General features: G+C 39.8%; 1 protein-coding gene across 15 annotated transcripts in view; it reads right to left on the bottom strand.

Annotated features, from left to right (window-relative positions):
* Rab3-GEF (Rab3 GDP-GTP exchange factor) overlaps positions 1-20,640 on the bottom strand; it is a 356,394-nt gene that overhangs the window by 104,046 nt on the left and 231,708 nt on the right. For all 15 annotated transcript variants that reach the window (XM_071692889.1, XM_071692877.1, XM_071692876.1 and 12 more), the window contains 6 exons: positions 19,519-19,725; positions 19,207-19,336; positions 13,116-13,264; positions 9,195-9,356; positions 5,130-5,271; positions 2,945-3,074 (listed from right to left, as the gene is read on the bottom strand). In XM_071692889.1, the coding sequence (XP_071548990.1) occupies positions 2,945-3,074; positions 5,130-5,271; positions 9,195-9,356; positions 13,116-13,264; positions 19,207-19,336; positions 19,519-19,725 (920 nt within the window). The remainder of the gene's footprint in view (positions 1-2,944; positions 3,075-5,129; positions 5,272-9,194; positions 9,357-13,115; positions 13,265-19,206; positions 19,337-19,518; positions 19,726-20,640) is intronic.

Genomic DNA, 20,640 nt, shown 5'->3' with positions numbered 1-20,640 from the left:
TACCCTTTCTAATCTGCCCACCTCCCACGCTTCTCATGCCACAAGCATCCCTTGCGCAAGCCATCACTGCTCCCCTAAATACATCCCATTCCTCCCCCAATCCACTTATGTCCTTTGTTCTCACCCTTTTCGATTCTGTACTCAGTCTCTCCTGGTACTTCCTCACACAAGTCTCATTCCCAAGCTCACTTACTCTCACCACTCTTTTCACCCCGACATTCTCTCTTCTTTTCTGAAAACCTCTACAAATCTTCACCTTCGCCTCCACAAAATAATGATCAGACATCCCTCCAAATGCACCTCTCAGCACATTAACATCCAAAAGTCTCTCTTTCGCATGCCTATCAATTAACACGTAATTGAATAACGTTCTCTGACCATCTCTCCTACTTACATACATATACTTATGTATATCTCTCTTTTTGAACCAGGTATTCCCAATCACCAGTCCTTTTTCAGCACATAAATCTACAAGCTCTTCACCATTCCCATTTACAACACTGTACACCCCATGGACATCAATCATTCCCTCAACTGCCACATTACTCACCTTTGCATTCAAATCACCCATCACTATAACCCGGTCTCGTGCATCAAAACTACTAACACACTCACTCAGCTGCTCCTAATAAATAAACAAATGTTTTACAAATCTGACTTCCGAGACACAAGTGCTTTCAAGTATGTAAAGAAGAAAATGTGCAAGGCAGGATATGTAGAATGTTTAGTCTTTTCATTACAAAAAATGCAATATCTTCAGCTAAAATAACCAAGTGTGATACATTCACTTAAAATCTGATTCCTCTAAATCAAAACCAAATTAACTTATTTTTACCACTGGCTTCCTTTCCTTCAAATCATCCACACTCAGAAATGAAAAAGCCCACAATGTACACAATATCTACACCCAAAGAAATGGAAAAAACTCAAAATGAACACCATATCTACCTCAAAGAAATGCTGCATTATACACCAGTTCCTGTACATCAATATCCATTACTACATTCATGATAACAGGAATCATAGAAACAAAATATAATCAACCAATAAAGCCAATCAATGAAAGGGCTTCTACTGGTAAGAGGTATGGGAGCCACCCTGAAATTCAGAGGCTATGCTGTTATGGGTATTTAAACCCTATTAAATAAGCTGTAAGGTCTGTGCAATATGAAAACAAATAGAGCCACTTTCTTCCATAGTACATTCCAAAACACACCGAAAGTCTTCAAGAATTTTCGTAAGTTATAATTTGGTGCTATGTTACATCAAAATATACTTCAGCAGTTTTTAAAATTCTATGTTCTCTACATTTCAAAGTACTGGGAATGAAAATACTTATATGGTTAAAAAGGTGAATATTCCTTAATGATACAAATGCCTGCCCATTATTTTTAAAAGCTTTTCATAATATTCAGACGAAAAATTAAAGTTTTGAAGCAAAAAAATTTTTCTCTTGAGTCATGATCAGTGAGAGAATCTTTAGGATCAACATGGGTTAGAAACCTCTTGACCCTCTAGCTCCTGGCAGATGAGTACCTATGATTTTAGTCAAATGAGGGTTGAATTACATACTTGCCAAGATAAAGTTGAAAAATTCAAAATAAGAGTGGAATTTGCATTCCAATCTTAGATAACCTGGCACTATTTGAGTTGCCTGGATGTCTATGTAAATCCAGGTATTAGGGAATTTCTCATAAAACTAAAAAAGACAGATAGAATAGATAGAAAACAGAGGAAAGCAATCATTATGATTCCCAGACTGAGAAACAAATCCTCTGAAAACTGACTAAATGATTTAAATCTATTCAGCTTGCTAAAGAGAAGGTTAAGGGGTGATTTATTACAGGTATTCAAAATCATGAAAGGCTTTGGTACACTCGATCTAAAAAGCTTTATCAAGGTTACATTCATCCAATTTCACTCATTGTAATAGATACAAACTTCTGGGCACACAATTTACCTCATGATTGAAGTGATTTACCAATTAGTGTGGTTGAAATGAGTACTATAAATATGCTTTAGAATGGTCTTAACATCTTCATTTTAAATCCACAACTAACATCATTTGTGCCTCCTTAGTTAAAAAAAAAAAAAGAAAAGTGGCATATGCAGGAAATAAATATAAATTAGCAGTTTGCAAGATCTGTCAATCACTAAGTCTTCAAAAGGATAAAAAAAAATCTTGAATTTTCATGTCAGATCAATCAAAAAAGATCTCACTCTGAAAAGTTTATTCCCCTTCCCCCATCGACATCATCAACTACAAAATGCAGTGTTCTGAGAAGAAGACAGCAATCACATAACATATATTTTCCACATATTCCATCAGAATGAGAGGGTCTGTGCTACAATGATAATTATGATCTCTTTATATATATACGGCAAAAGCACAGATAATGCAAGAAACACTTAAAATTCATTCATAATTGCATCTTTCCAATCATTCCTTGAAGATTTTTTACAAGCCCCACATCTCACAATCTTAGATTGGTATCTACTTGTTTCATTCATACGTAAATCCATTAGTTTGGGAGAAAAATAATAATCAAAATAGTCATTGGTACCATATTTCTCCATAACTGGAAATGCCACTGTGATTCCTGATGTTGTGCATCCCTTTAAAACATAGGCACAAAATACAGACAGAAAATTCAAGTCAGTCTACAAAGGATTTACTAATAATTTACTTCTGATGAACTTATGGAAAAGTTTTGAACTGTCTAAACTTGTTCACAGTATTCTTTTTGAAGGTTCTTTGCTCTGTGTCTGCACATAGGATCATCAAAAACCAAAATAAAGCCCTAAATAGAATGCCAGGATATCTGCTTGTTTTATAGCTTCCTAACAATACTCAGTCCATTTACCTCATGAATCCTTATGAAAAGTAGGAAACAATACCAAATACAGGTAGACATATCAAATCTTCATCTAAACATTAACTTACCGCTCCATCATTTCACTGGGTCCTTGGTCCATGCCCACCATATCTCTCTCCTGAGCAACAGCATCAAGGAAGCAATCTTCCCAAAACTGCATTTGGTCCCATAATGGTGATCGCTCCTTACCAATAAGACCTGTCAAAGAACAGAAAGATGAAAAAGAGAAATACTAAAAGAACAATGATGGCAGTGTTAAAATAGTAATGTCTCAGGAATGTATAATATGTCTTGCCACAGTCACTGGTGTTCTCTGAATCATTTCCTCACACATCTCCACAAATATCTAACTATCTATATTGCATGTGTTTTCCCTTCTGTACAGTAAAGTAGGGTCTCATCTATATCTCATATCTTAATTTGTTTAATTTAAATTTTTCTAAAAGAGCCAACAAATATAACTGCATCATATATAAATCCTAAGTAAAATTCTAAGTACTGTATTATACTGTATTCTAATTATTTCTCATACATTGTCATTACCCATGATGGTATGATAGCAATGAGAAAGAAGTATTATAAGATATCAAAATCAATAGAAAAGACCTAATCAAGCTATCAACATTTTCAGCGCTACAAAATCTTACACTCAACAGAAAAGACCTAATCAAGCTATAAACAATTTCAGTGCTATATTTATTATTTATTTTATTTATTTTGCTTTGTCGCTGCCTCCCGCGTTTGCAAGGTAACGCAAGGAAACAGACGAAAGAAATGGCCCAACCCACCCCTAGTGCTAGAAGATACTAAAATCAATAGAAAAGACAATCAAGCTATAAACATTTTCAGTGTTATGTGTGTCAACTGCCCCTTTATGTAGCAGGTTGCTGTTGGTGTCAATCAAAACATGCCATTTCCTGCCACACACTGATTCTGTGCACAATGAAGGGTTTTTTGGCTAGCAACAGATGATATACCAAAATCAAATAAGTCACTAGAGCTGCCTGGAGGCCTCTGTAACCTGCTATTGAAAAAGATGGGCACCCTAGCATCTTTTTTGGGACTTACTGCATCTGTATGGTGCCCATCATCATGTGTAGTGCACATCATTATGCCCCATCTGCGACCATGTTGCTTATACTTAGCATTAATCACTTCAATTTTCTAAACTAGGAATACTTAAAACTCTCAATTCATACAAAACATCTTTCATTTGATAGTTTGAGTTGGAGTGAAAAAGATTCTGAACAATCAGGACCTGAACATACAGGAGGGTGAGAGGCATGCAAGGAATAGAGTAAATTGGAATGATGTGGTATAACAGGGTCGATGTACCATCAACAGACTGAACCAGGGTGTGTGAAACATCTGGGGTAAACCATGGAAAGGTCTGTGGGGCCTGGATATGGATAGGGAGTGGGGCGGGGTAGTGCCAGGAAAGGATGAAGTTAAGCAAGTATGAATATGTACATGAGTATATATGTATATGTCTGTGTATGTGCATGTATATGTGTATATGTTGATATGTATATGCATCTATACGTGCATGTATGGGCGTTTATGTATATATGAGTGGATGGGCCATTATTCGTTTGTTTCCTGGTGCTCCCTTACTGACGCATAAAACAGCAATCATGTACTATAACATAAAAAACGAAAAAATATTCAGGGTTACTTAACCTGGTAATTAATGTCCCAGGGCTTAGCCCTAATGAAAAATTTTACGGTTTTATATTTTTCGTGCACCTCTTCACATAAAAAAAATACTGATTATGTGCACTGAAGGGAGGCCCTCCAAAAATCTCATATGGAAACAGTTGCAAACTCTTGATATATTATCCAACAGGGAATTAGAGAAAGTCATAATGCTAAAAGAGTTGGAAAAGGGCAAGTGCTATGCCTATGAAGAAAAGTGATCATAAAATGTACTTAACAATAGACCAGTCTCCCTAAAATAAGTGGCCCATAAAACACTTCAAAAATAATCAGACAGTAAATGGAATACTACCTGCAAAAGAAAGGAGAAACCACCTAGGAAAAAAGAGGAATTTATGGCAAAGTAAAGGCATTTTACTGGCTACAGGTATTTTTCATATCATTCACTGAAGGTACAATGCACATGCAGAAAAAAACATAGGTTGTTCACCATCATTTAGAATGAATAGGAATAAAACCATAATTACTAATGAAAAGTAAGTTTAGCACATAAATAAATTCTTAAAATTCTATCATGAAAGTAACACATAATCTGACCTTCAAAGAGGTATGTTCTGCCTGAGTCTGGTGAGGGTGTAGTGGACGTGGGGATCATATTACCAGCATGATACCTGAATCCTGTTGACAGGGAGGACTTGCTTGACCACATACTAGATGTTCTCTTGGAGCCCCGAGGAAACTGAAAAATTGGTATAAAAGTATGCTCTGGAGGGTGAAAAAAACAACAAACATTCCTCTACCAGTAGCACAGACTAAGAGCATCCAAGATAGAGATGCCTGATGGATGGTTAAAACATCAGTTTACCTCCCAAAATATGAAGCATATGAGGCAAGCAGACATTCATTCACAGGATCCAACAGTCATCAAGGTCTATGTTTCACAACAAAGAGGTGAGGTGAGCAGTCAGCTACCATCATCATCCACTGACCATTGGAATCTGTGCATCGGGCCTAAATTGTCATGAATGAAAAAACTATTTTTCAAAAAAGGAATCACTGGTTGGAAGGGTAAGGAAAATAAAAAGATGCTCATATGGCTCTGCCCTCATTATACAAATGCTTTTTCATCCCTGAAAACCTGCAGCTTTCATCTACAAACAGCCATGCAACCTCAAAACTGGAACTGTATAATGAAGTAGTATAGTAGTTTATGTAAGTAGGTTTAGACAGTGAACTGATGTATTGATCTATACTGATTTAGAGCAAATACTGTCACTGATATGAATTTTTTTTGCAATTCTGGTGTATCACAGGGACTCATAAATCAGTATTAATCTTCCACTCATGAGTGACCTTGATATCAGGTCTACATCTGTGTAGTGCCAGCATCAGATAAAATGAATTCTCAGACAACATCCAGCAGTCCTTCAGAATACTAACTCCACTTCCTCTTCACATTTGCTTTATCTGTAACCACTTCCATATTTCTCTCCTCAAAGTTATCTCATTTGTTCTATTGTTTTCCTCACACTACTCAGTGCCTTACTTCAAAAAAACATTCTCTTATTTTCACTGTAGTTCAATGATTCTCTTTCCCCATCCTTCATAGGTCCTCTTTTTCCACTCTTGTATCTTTCTCTCCACCTCCAACTCAACTACACTTTCCCTACATACACTGTCTCTCAACCTCCCTTTTCTACCTCACTTGTGATTTAAATTCCTTATTCCACTATTCCCTATCCTTTCTCATGTTTTCACATATCACCTAAAATCTTAAGCACTCTATAGAATTGAGAAAAATAAACCTCAGCCTCTAAAAACCTGTCAAGCCTGCAGACTGAACTGTTTACCCCTTATACTTCAGTTCTTAATAGTCCAGCACACAATTTTCTCATTCAACAGCAAAAATAAATCTCTTATTTCTGTCATCTTTTAATGAATGCTCATCTCTCCAATTTTAGCAAGGCAGTGTCAAGAACAAACCACTAAGCCTCTGAAGGAAACTCCCCACTTGACTCTGCCTTCAGGTCCTATTTCTAAAAAGTGATAGCACAAGGGGGAATTTTTCCAAGGCCCCCATTCCCACCTGCTTTTAGTCACATCCTGGGATATGAAGACACAGGGTTAATGTATTTTTTCTCTAACTTCTGGAATAATAACTATTAAGCGGTGCCCAGGGATAAAACAACCAATATTTACTTATTTTATTTATTTTGCCTTGATGCTGTCTCCCACGTTAGCGAGGTAGCGCAAGGAAACAGACGAAAGAATGGCCCAACCCAACCACATACACATGTATATACATACACGTCCACAGACGCAAAATATACATACCTATACATCTCAATGTATACATATATATACACACACAGATATATACATATATACACATGCACATAATTCATACTATCTGCCTTTTTTTCATTCCAATCACCACCCCACCACACATGGAATAACATCCCCCTCCCCCCTCATGTGTGTGAGGTAGCGCTAGAAAAAGACAACAAAGGCCACATTTGTTCACACTCTGTCTCTAGCTGTCATGTAATAATGCACCGAAACCACAGCTCTCTTTCCACATCCAGGCTCCACAGAACTTTCCATGGTTTACCCCAGACACTTCACATGCCCTGGTTCAATCCATTGACAGCACGTCGACCCCAGTATACCACATCGTTCCAATTCACTCTATTCCTTGCACGCCTTTCACCCTCCTGCATGTTCAGGCCCCGATCACTCAAAATATTTTTCACTCCATCTTTCCACCTCCAATTTGGTCTCCCACTTCTCATTCCCTCCACCTCTGACACATATATCCCCTTGGCCAATCTTTCCTCACTCATTCTCTCCATGTGACCAAACCATTTCAAAACACCCTCTTCCGCTCTCTCAACCACACTCTTTTTATTACCACACATCTCTCTTACCCTATTATTACTTACTCGGTCAAACCACCTCACACCACAAAGTGTCCTCAAACATCTCATTTCCAGCACATCCACCCTCCTGCGCATGACTCTATCCATAGCCCGTGCCTCGCAACCATACAACATTGTTGGAACCACTATTCCCTCAAACATACCAATTTTTGCTTTCCAAGATAATGTTCTCGACTTCCAATCGTTCTTCAAGGCTCCCAGAATTTCGCCCACTCCCCCACCCTATGATTCACTTCCGCTTCCATGGTTCCGTCCACTGCCAAATCCACTCCCAAATATCTAAAACACTTCACTTCCTCCAGTTTTTCTCCATTCAAACTTACCTCCCAATTGACTTGACCCTCAACCCTACTGTACCTAATAACCTTGCTCTTATTCACATTTACTCTTAACTTTCTTCTTTCACACACTTTACCAAACTCAGTCACCAGCTTCTGCAGTTTCTCACATGAATCAGCCACCAGCGCTGTATCATCAGCGAACAACAACTGACTCACTTCCCAAGCTCTCTCATCCCCAACAGACTGCATACTTGCCCCTCTCTCCAAAACTCTTGCATTCACCTCCCTAACAACCCCATCCATAAACAAACTAAACAACCATGGAGACATCACACACCCCTGCCGCACACCTACATTCACTGAGAACCAATCACTTTCCTCTCTTCCTACACGTACACATGCTTTACATCCTTGATAGAAACTTCACTGCTTCTAACAACTTGCCTCCCACACAATATATTCTTAATACCTTCCACAAAGCATCTCTATCAACTCTATCATACGCTTTCTCCAAATCCATAAATGCTACATACAAATCCATTTGTTTTTCTAAGTATTTCTCACATACATTCTTCAAAGCAAACACCTGATCCACACATCCTCTACCACTTCTGAAACCACAATGCTCTTCCCCAATCTGATGCTCTGTACATGCCTTCACCCTCTCAATCAATACCCTCCCATGTAATTTCCCAGGAATACTCAACAAACTTATACCTCTGTAATTTGAGCACTCACTCTTATCCCCTTTGCCTTTGTACAATGGCACTATGCAAGCATTCCGCCAATCCTCAGGCACCTCACCATGAGACATACATACATTAAATGACCTTACCAACCAGTCAATAATACAGTCACCCCCTTTTTAATAAATTCCACTGCAATACCATCCAAACCCGCTGCCTTGCCAGCTTTCATCTTCCGCAAAGCTTTTACTACCTCTTCTCTATTTACCAAATCATTTTCTCTAACCCTCTCACTTTGCACACCACCTTGACCAAAACACCCTATATCTGCCACTCTATCATCAAACACATTCAACAAACCTTCAAAATACTCACTTCATCTCCTTCTCACATCACCACTACTTGTTATCACCTCCCCATTAGCCCCCTTCACTGATGTTCCCATTTGTTCCCTTGCCTTATGCACTTTATTTACCTCCTTCCAAAACATCTTTTTATTCTCCCTAAATTTTAATGATACTCTCTCACCCCAACTCTCATTTCCCTCTTTTTCACCTCTTGCACCTTTCTCTTGACCTCCTGCCTCTTTCTTTTATACATCTCCCACTCATTTGCATTATTTCCCTGCAAAAATCGTCCAAATGCTTCTCTCTTCGCTTTCACTAATAATCTTACTTCTTCATCCCACCACTCACTACCCTTTCTAATCTGTCCATTGTTTGGACAAAAAAAAAAAAAGAAATAATGTAAACTCACATTGCCTTGCTCAATTTCAGAATCAGAGACAGTGGATCGGAATGACTGGTGTGACACACGTTGTCGATGGAAGGCAGGGTTGGTGATGATGGAGCCTGTATCACTAGCACCACAGGAAGGTGGACCTTCTGATCCTTGGAGGGTGTCTCCTGCTTCAGAGTCCTGTGAAGATTGACAAAAAAAAAAAAAAGAAATAAATAAATGTAAAGAGGTATGAAGTATCATTATCATATGAAACCCAGGACTTCCTTTTAATAGGGCTCCTGCAACTCTGAGGCTACATTCCACACAAAAGCAAGGTTAGGTTGGTTACCCTACAGCATGATCACGAAAACAAGAAGTGAGATGGTAAAGCAAAAATGTGTGGGTGCAAAAAATGCCACTTTGAGCACTGCTTATAAGTCAAAGTAAACATCAGTATAAAATGCATTTTGAAAAATACAGCAAAAGAAACCCTTGGAAATTTTACAGCTGTGTTAAAAGCAAGACAGTTTTTCCCCAAATAAATGGTTCATTAATTTCAGAAAATGCTGACTTGGTCCAAGACAATGAGACCATGGCATAGGAAAGAAAAACAATCAAAAACCTTTTGACATACAAGATGAAGATATACTATCAGCACTCCATGAGATAAAAGTCAATAAAATGGCAGTCTGGGTATGTTTTATCCAAGAACATTTAAAAAGAGAAAGAAATTAGATAGTTAAGCCCTTGACTGCTCTTTTCAATAAGATTGGAACTTAGCCAATGTAACACTAATATTCAAAAAAGGTAATAAGTCCCTGGACAGAAAGTATCATCCAATAACAAAGCCCAAAACAAACACTGTCCAAACCCCACCCCCCATACATTGTCAGACAACACATGGCTACAGTTTATTATAGATAAAAGTATATGATGCTCTCAGGGTGATATCAATGTACATCTGGTTGCTGAGATTATTATTTCTAATATGTGAGCCCAAGCAACTTGCCTGTGTGTGCCCCCTCTCACTTCTTTGTCACTAACAACTTTACTTCTTCATCTCACCAATCACTACCCTTTCTAATCTGCCCACCTCCCACCTTTCTCATGCCACATGCATCTTTTGCACAAGTCATCCCTAAATTCCCTAAATACCTCCCATTCCTCACCCACTACCCTCACATCACTTGCTCTCACCTTTTGCCATTCTACACTCACTTGCCCCATTCTCTATTCCTTCTTTTGGAAAATTAAGAAAAACAAGAGGGGAAGATTTCCAGCTCCTTATAGAAATATGTGTATCACCTATTACTGTATATGACAATGTAGATCAGTAGGTAAATAACAGAATATGAGAAATATGACAGCATGACTTTCACTGTCATAACGTCCCTTTAGATACACTTCTTTAATATCTATTTCTTCCCTTCCACATCATTATGAGTACTAAAAGGAAGATGCCAGTAACGCAACATGAGAGCAGTTTTCTTTGTAATTGTATCCTTTTCTGCACCCAACCCTTCATTTTACAGCCTAATCCAATAATACATACATATAATACATACATACAATAATACATATACTGTACAGTATAATTTTTTTTTTTTTTTTTTATACTTTGTCGCTGTCTCCCGCATTTGCGAGGTAGCGCAAGGAAACAGACGAAAGAAATGGCCCAACCCCCCCCCCCATACACATGTATATACATACGTCCACACACGCAAATATACATACCTACACAGCTTTCCATGGTTTACCCCAGACGCCCCACATGCCCTGATTCAATCCACCGACAGCACGTCAACCCCGGTACACCACATCGCTCCAATTCACTCTATTCCTTGCGCTCCTTTCACCCTCCTGCATGTTCAGGCCCCGATCACACAAAATCTTTTTCACTCCATCTTTCCACCTCCAATTTGGTCTCCCTCTTCTCCTTGCTCCCTCCACCTCCGACACATATATCCTCTTGGTCAATCTTTCCTCACTCATCCTCTCCATGTGCCCAAACCACTTCAAAACACCCTCTTCTGCTCTCTCAACCACGCTCTTTTTATTTCCACACATCTCCCTTACCCTTACGTTACTCACTCGATCAAACCACCTCACACCACACATTGTCCTCAAACATCTCATTTCCAGCACATCCATCCTCCTGCGCACAACTCTATCCATAGTCCACGCCTCGCAACCATACAACATTGTTGGAACCACTATTCCTTCAAACATACCCATTTTTACTTTCCGAGATAATGTTCTCAACTTCCACACATTCTTCAAGGCCCCCAGAATTTTCGCCCCCTCCCCCACCCTATGATCCACTTCCGCTTCCATGGTTCCATCCGCTGCCAGATCCACTCCCAGATATCTAAAACACTTCACTTCCTCCAGTTTTTCTCCATTCAAACTCACCTCCCAATTGACTTGACCCTCAACCCTACTGTACCTAATAACCTTGCTCTTATTCACATTTACTCTTAACTTTCTTCTTCCACACACTTTACCAAACTCAGTCACCACCTTCTGCAGTTTCTCACATGAATCAGCCACCAGCGCTGTATCATCAGCGAACAACAACTGACTCACTTCCCAAGCTCTCTCATCCCCAACAGACTTCATACTTACCCCTCTTTCCAAAACTCTTGCATTTACCTCCCTAACAACCCCATCCATAAACAAATTAAACAACCATGGAGACATCACACACCCCTGCCGCAAACCTACATTCACTGAGAACCAATCACTTTCCTCTCTTCCTACACGTACACATGCCTTACATCCTCGATAAAAACTTTTCACTGCTTCTAACAACTTTCCTCCCACACCATATATTCTTAATACCTTCCACAGAGCATCTCTATCAACTCTATCATATGCCTTCTCCAGATCCATAAATGCTACATACAAATCCATTTGCTTTTCTAAGTACTTCTCACATACATTCTTCAAAGCAAACACCTGATCCACACATCCTCTACCACTTCTGAAACCACACTGCTCTTCCCCAATCTGATGCTCTGTACATGCCTTCACCCTCTCAATCAATACCCTCCCATATAATTTACCAGGAATACTCAACAAACTTATACCTCTGTAATTTGAGCACTCACTCTTATCCCCTTTGCCTTTGTACAATGGCACTATGCACGCATTCCGCCAATCCTCAGGCACCTCACCATGAGTCATTTTTTTTTTTTTTTTTTTTTTTTTATACTTTGTCGCCGTCTCCCATGAGTCATACATACATTAAATAACCTTACCAACCAGTCAACAATACAGTCACCCCCTTTTTTAATAAATTCCACTGCAATACCATCCAAACCTGCTGCCTTGCCGGCTTTCATCTTCTGCAAAGCTTTCACTACCTCTTCTCTGTTTACCAAATCATTTTCCCTAACCCTCTCACTTTGCACACCACTTCGACCAAAACACCCTATATCTGCCACTCTATCATCAAACACATTCAACAAACCTTCAAAATACTCACTCCATCTCCTTCTCACATCACCACTACTTGTTATCACCTCCCCATTTGCGCCCTTCACTGAAGTTCCCATTTGCTCCTTTGTCTTACGCACTTTATTTACCTCCTTCCAGAACAAGTATACAGTATAAATATATAAAAGAAATTCACAAATTAGTGTTTATAATGCATGGGTTATTCTTCTGAAGCACTTTTAGCAGTACATGACTTTTCTGAAATAATTATTACACCATTCATCACATATTACATATCTATGTACTTCTCACAATTTTTTGACAATTTGCATGATAAAATATTGTTTTCAACAAATAACCATCCCATATATGTTAACTTATGGAATTTTTATATAATTGAAATAAATAAAAAATGTCATCTTCACAATCTACTTTTCTTATGGCAAAATGACACATAGGGGACTGACACTGAAACAAAATCTGCTGTGAAATTGTTAAACTGATCCATGCCATACTCACTTGAGACTGTAGTTTAGACAGTAAAACATGCCTCTTCTGAACAAGAAGGTCACGTAAGACATCAGATGTGGCTGTTTCAGAAGTTTCAGTCTCTGGTGATCTTAGAGGGTCATGTACCACTCGAGGACCGGACGAAAGGAAAGGACTGTCTGAAATAATCATCAAAGATAAATAATTCACAATAAAAGAGAAGCAAATTTAATCCTAGAGAAGAATTAATAAACTTGCTTGCAACACAGCATTTTTCATTTACATCATTCAGCGCATGGGTATTTCTATAGGTATAACTGATTCTTCAAGAACAGCTGGACCAGAAAGTAGTACCCATAACTTCTAATCTTGGGGATGTTGGGGATGAAAGGTCCTGGGAAATGAGTTAGCTGCTAGTCACCAATGATAGAGCACTGGTGGCTGATTTGGGTGAGAAACTGCAGAGCTTGGTGACTGAGTTTGGAAAATTGTGTGAAAGGAGAAAGTTGAGAGTAAATGTGAACAAGAGCTCAGTTATTGTTAAGTTCAGTAGGGTTTAGGGATAAGTTAATTGGGATGTAAGTTTGAATGGAGAAAAATTGGAGGAAGTTAAGTGTTCTAGATATCTGGGAGTGGACTTGGCAGCGGATGGAGCAATGGAAGCAGAAGTGAATCATAGGGTGGGGGAGGGGCTGAAGGTTCTGGGAGTGAAGAAGAATGTGTGGAAGGAAAGAATGTTACCTCAGAGAGCAACAATGGGTATGTAAGAAGAAATAGCAGTTCCAACAATATTACATAGCTGTGAGGCATGGGCTATAGGTAGGGTTGTACGGAGGAGGGTGGATGTGTTGGAAATGAAGTGCGTGAGGACAATATGTGGTGTGAGCTGGTTTGATTGAGTAAGTAGTGAAAGGGTAAGAGATGTGTGGAAATAAAAAGAGTGTTGTTGAAAGAGCAAAAGAATGTGTGTTGAAATGGTTGGACAGATGGAGAGAATGAGTGAGGAAAGGTTGACAAAGAGGATATATGTGTCAGAGATGGAGGTAACAAGGAGAAGCAGGAGACCAAACTGGAGGTGGAGGATGGAGTGAAAAGGTGTTGAATGATCGGAACCTGAACATACAGGAGGGTGAGAGGCATGCAAGGAATAGAGTGAACTAGAATGATGTGGTATACCATGGTCAATGTGCTGTCAATGGACTGAACCAGGGTAAACCATGGAAAGGTCTGTGGAGCCTGGATGTGGATAGGGAGCTGTACTTCGGTGCATTACACATGACAGCTAGAGACAGAGTGTGAATGAATGTGGCCTTTTTTGTCTGTTTTCCTGGTGCTACTCCACTGAAGCAGGGGGTAGCGATGCTGCTTCCCGTGGGGTCGGGTAGCGCCAGGAATGGATGATGGCAAGCGAGTATAAATATGTACATGTGTATATATGTATATGTCTGTGTATGTATACTTGCATGTATGAGCATATGTGCATATATATGTGCACACATGAGGGGGAGGGGGATGGTATTCCATGTGTGGCGAGGTGGCAATGGGAAATGAATAAAGGCAGACAGTGTGAATTGTGTGCATGGGTATATATGTATGTGTCTGTGTGTGTGTTTATATATATATGTACATTGAGATGTATAGGTATGTATATTTGCGTGTGTGGATGTGTGTGTACATACATGTGTATGGGGGTGGGTTGGGCCATTTCTTTCGTCTGTTTCCTTGCACTACCTCGCAAACGCGGGAGACAGCGACAAAGCAAAATAAATATAATAAATATGTGTATGTGAGTGGATGGGCTATTCTTCTTTATGAAACACCTGCAGCACTCAAGATGCTGATCATGTCCTTTAGGTGGGACCGTAAATCATATAAAGTGTAGTGATACTGTGGATCTCTGGGGGAAAGTGAAGGGTAAATGAGCAGTAAGTGTTCTGAACAGTGTTCTGAGCAGTAAGTGTTCAGTGCCTTCACTGTAATAGTTGTATCATGGGCATGAAGGATCCTGGGATATGTTTCATTGATGTTTATAGTTAAGCAGGGATGGGTGACATCTAGAATGTTGATGGAAAAGGCCATTTGCATTCATCAACACAAAGGACAAGCATGTTCATCAAAGTCTGAGACATGGCTTGTATGTACATATGTGATAACATTCAGGTGGTTCATTCTGTAGTGCCTTTTTGCATTAAGGTGAAATTAATTTCTAGTCTCCACTTAATGATCTAATTGTTAGAGCCGTTCTACATTATTCCACTAACACATACATGCTGATATGAGAAATTTGATCCATGTATGAAAATAAGAGCACATACATACATTCCCTCACATAACAATCCAAAAACCATTACTAATTCAATAAAAGACAACAAAACTTTTTCTCCCCATTTCCACTAAAATGTAACTGTCAATATGTAATTACATAAACAATACCTTCCCTGGGGATAGGGGAGAGAGAATACATTCCTCATATGTCATTGAAGGCGACTAAAGGGGACAGGAGTGGGTGGCTAGAAACCCTCCCCTCCTTGTATTTTAACTTTCTAAAAGGGGAAACAGAAGGAGTCACGCGGGGAGTGCTCATCCTCCTCGAAGGCTCAGATTGGGGTGTCTAAATGTGTGTGGATGTAACCACGATGAGAAAAAAGGAGAGATAGGCAGTATGTTTGAGGAAAGGAACCTGGATGTTTTGGCTCTGAGTGAAACAAAGCTCAAGGGTAAAGGGGAAGAGTGGTTTGAGAATGTCTTGGGAGTAAAGTCAGGGTTAGTGAGAGGACGAGAGCAAGGGAAGGCGTAGCACTACACCTGAAACAGAAGTGGTGGGAGTGTGTGATAGAGTGTAAGAAAGTAAACTCTAGATTGATATGGGTAAAACTGAAAGTGGATGGAGAGAGATGGGTGATTATTGGTGCATATGCACCTGGGCATGAGAAGAAAGATCATGTGAGGCAAGTGTTTTGGGAGCAGCTGAGTGAGTGTGTTAGTAGTTTTGATGCACGAGACCGGGTTAAAGTGATGGGTAATTTCAATGCAAAGGTGAGTAATGTGGCAATTGAGGGAATAATTGGTGTACATGGGGTGTTCAGTGTTGTAAATGGAAATGGTGAAGAGCTTGTAGATTTATGTGCTGAAAAAGGACTGGTGACTGGGAATACCTGGTTCAAAAAGAGAGATATACATAAGTATACATATGTAAGTAGGAGAGATGGCCAGAGAGCGTTATTGGATTACATGTTAATTGATAGGCGCACGAAAGAGAGACTTTTGGATGTTAATGTGCTGAGAGGTGCAACTGGAGGGATGTCTGATCATTATCTTGTGGAGGCGAAAGTGAAGATTTGTAGAGGTTTTCAGAATAGAAGAATGTTGGGGTGAAGAGAGTGGTGAGAGTAAGTGAGCTTGGGAAGGAGACTTGAGTGAGGAAGTACCAGGAGAGACAGAATACAGAATGGAAAAAGGTGAGAACAAAGGACGTAAGGGGAGTGGGAGAGGAATGGGATATATTTAGGGAAGCAGTGATGGCTTGTGGAAAAGATGCTTGTGGCATGAGAAGAGTGGGAGGTGGGCAGATTAGAAAGGGTAGTGAGTGGTAGGATGAAGAAGTAAGATTATTAGTGAAAGAGAAGAGAGAGGCATTTGGACGATTTTTGCAGGGAAATAATGCAAATGACTGGGAGATGTATAAAAGAAAGAGGCAGGAGGTCAAGAGAAAGGTGCAAGAGGTGAAAAAGAGGGCAAATGAGAGTTGGGGTGAGAGAGTATCATTAAATTTTAAAGGAGAATAAAAAGATGTTTTGGAAGGAGGTAAATAAAGTGTGTAAGACAAGGGAACAAATGGGAACATCAGTGAAGGGGGCAAATGGGGAGGTGATAACAAGTAGTGGTGATGTGAGGAGATGGAGTGAGTATTTTGAAGGTTTGTTGAATGTGTTTGATGATAGTGGCAGATATAGGGTGTTTTGGTCGAGGTGGTGTGCAAAGTGAGAGGAGAATGACTTGGTAAACAGAGCAGAGGTAGTAAAAGCTTTATGGAAGATGAAAACCTGCAAGGCAGCGGGTTTGGATGGTATTGCAGTGGAATTTATCAAAAACGGAGGTGACTGTATTGTTGACTGGTTGGTTTAATTATTTAATGTATGTATGACTCATGGTGAGGTGCCTGAGGATTGGCAGAATGCTTGCATAGTGCCATTGTACAAAGGCAAAGGGGATAAAAGTGCGTGCTCAAATTACAGAGGTATAAGTTTGATGAGTATTCCTGGGAAATTATATGGGAGGGTATTGATTGAGACGGTGAAGGTATGTACAGAGCATCAGAATGGGGAAGAAAAGTGTGGTTTCAGAAGTGGTAGAGGATGTGTGGATCAAGTGTTTGCTTTGAAGAATGTATGTGATAAATACTTAGAAAAGCAAATGGATTTATATGTAGCATTTATGGATTTGGAGAAGGCATATGATAGAGTTGATAGAGATGCTCTGTGGAAGGTATTAAGAATATATGGTGTGGGAGGCAAGTTGTTAGAGGCAGTGAAAAGTTTTTATCGAGGATGTAAGGCATGTGTACGTGTAAGAAGAGAGGAAAGTGATTGGTTTTCAGTGAATGTTGGTTTGCGGCAGGGGTGTGTGATGTCTCCAGGGTTGTTTGATTTGTTTATGGATGGGGTTGTTGTTAGGGAGGTGAATGCAAGAGTTTTGGAAAGAGGGGCAAGTATGCAGTCTGTTGCAGATGAGAGAGCTTGGGAAGTGAGTCGGTTGTTGTTCACTGATGATACAGTGCTGGTGGCTGATTCGGGTGAGAAACTGCAGAAACTGGTGACTGAGTTTGGTAAAGTGTGTGAAAGAAGAAAGCTGAGAGTAAATGTGAATAAGAGCAAGGTTATTAGGTACAGTAGGGTTGAGGGATAAGTCAAATGGGAGGTAAGTCTGAATAGAGAAAAACTGGAGGAAGTGAAGTGTTTTAGATATCTGGGAGTGGATTTGGCAGCGGATGGAACCATGGAAGCACAAGTGAATCATAGGGTGGGGGAGGGGGCAAAAGTTCCTGGAGCGTTGAAGTGTGTGGAAGTCGAGAACGTTATCTTGGAAAGCAAAAATGGGTATGTTTGAAGAAATAGTGGTTCCAACAATGTTATATGGTTGCGAGGCGTGGGCTATAGACTGAGTTGTGCAGAGGAGGGTGGATGTGCTGGAAATGAGATGTTTGAGGACAATATGTGGTGTGAGGGGGTTCAATCCAGCAAGTAATGAAAGGGTGAGAGAGATGTGCGGTGGTAAAAAGAGTGTGGTTGAGAGAGCAGGAGAGGGTGTTTTGAAATGGTCTGGTCACATGGAGAGAATGAGTGAGGAAAGATTGACCAAGAAGATATATGTGTCAGAGGTGGAGGGAATGAGGAGAAGTGGGAGACCAAATTGGAGATGGAAAGATGGAGTGAAAAAGATTTTGAGTGATCGGGGCCTGAACATGCAGGAGGGCGAAAGGTGTGCAGTGAATAGAATGAATTGGAACGATGTGGTATACCAGGGTCGATGTGCTGTCAATGGATTGAACTAGGGCATGTGAAGTGTCTGGGGTAAACCATGGAAAGTTCTGTGGGGCCTGGATGTGGAAAGGGAGCTGTGGTTTCGGTGCATTATACAAGATAGCTAGAGACTGAGTGTGAACGAATGTGGCCTTTGTTGTCTTTTCCTAATGCTACCTCGCACACATGCGGGGGAAGGGGGTTGGTATTTCATTATGTGGTGGGATGGCAACGGGAATGAATGAGGGCAGACAGTATGAATTATGTACATGTGTATATGTGTATATGTCTGTGTGTGTATATATATGTATACGTTGAGATGTATAGGTATGTATATGTGCATGTGTGGACATACACGTGTATGTGGGTGGGTTGGGCCATTCTTTCGTCTGTTTCCTCGAGCTACCTCGCTAACGCGGGAGACAGCAACAAAGTATAATAAATAAAAAAAAATAAACAATACCAAATGTACATGCATACATCATCAAACTTTGATCCTACATTTCATTCTTCATATAGGGGATAATCAACCATGGTTATACATTCATATATTCTAATCACTGCATGCAACTACCATATTAAGCACTCTTTGATCAAATTACCAGATTGTGAAGACTTCCGTGAGCAGTCAGAACTTTCATATGGTGGTTGAGGTGAGTGAGGAGGTAAAGGCGACCCTCTGGGACTACCTGGGGACCGCAGGTTCTCAAGGCTGCCCAAAGGACTGGAAGACTGCACCAAGACAGAAAATAGCTATATCAAAAAAATCTATCATATCATCTATTAAAAGCATAAAAGTAAAATCACATATACAGATGAACATGGATATCATTAGCACTGCTTACTTATCGTCATAAACTATGTTCTGAATGGTGAAAATACTTCACAAAAACGATGAAATTTTGAGCTCTTACCTGAGAAAGGGCAGAGGAGCCACCTGACATATCCAGGACATGTGGATCAGAAAGGTCACGACTCCAGTAATGAGTGTGGGATATTTCAAGGGCCTGGAGGGCTGAGGATGTTCCTCCTACGCTATAGTTATTATACGTTACTTCCAAACCAGCAATTACAGCATTTATCAACTTCAACATTCCCTTCCATACAGGCTTCTTAATACACTGTAAATATACATAATACAGGTTTCTTTCAGTCTTTGATAACATTATCATAACATATGAAATATACACCATCAAACCAATCAGAGGCATATCCCTCTTAAATCATTAGCTAATTACTTCTTGGGCTAATCACATTCTTTAAATCATCAGCCCTCCCAACCCCAGCCACTCCCTCATGACCACACCCTCCCCGGGTAACACTCCCTCCCTCACTACCACTATGCCCTCCTTCCATGGCCACTATAGAACATCCCCTCCCTGATTACCACATACTCCTCCACTGCCACCACTCCCCCTCCCTGGCCACTACAACATACTCCAACATCATCACTCCATCCCTGGCCACCACATCCTGAAAGGCAGAATGGCAATGTCCATACAGTGGCTCCAACCACACATCCTGGCAATTTTCCCTCTTCATACCTCCCACACTGCTTGTACAACCTTCCTACTCAATATGAAAATATTTTCCCAAAAATATAACATCCCAATAGCCAGCAATTTCTTTTCTGTCAAGGAGACACATGTATCATTAGCAACTGTGCAAAATGGTTGTCTAATGCATTCGGCCATTTTTTTTGGCTAATATGCCTTCTTTTGCCAATATTACAGTTAGTAATACTTCTTACATGCTTTTCAGGCACCATTAAATAACTGAGTAAATAACTGAGTAAACATGGAACTTTACTGCCAAGCATTCTGATAGTGAGAACAGATATACAGACTACAACAGTATGCAGTAAATAAAATAGCCAACTCTGCAGTCTAATATATGGCAATAATATTGGATATGTTATCAAACTATGGATTTTGGATGTATTCTGATTTTAGAAATATAGATTTTTAATATTCCATCTGTACATATATCTTAAAGACCCAGTTTAAAGGATGTATTCAGAGGAAGAATGTTATAAA

This window comes from Panulirus ornatus, chromosome 55, assembly GCF_036320965.1.
Source record: "Panulirus ornatus isolate Po-2019 chromosome 55, ASM3632096v1, whole genome shotgun sequence".
NCBI classification, from domain to species: domain Eukaryota; kingdom Metazoa; phylum Arthropoda; class Malacostraca; order Decapoda; family Palinuridae; genus Panulirus; species Panulirus ornatus.
This window is presented reverse-complemented; position numbering and strand designations above follow the sequence as displayed.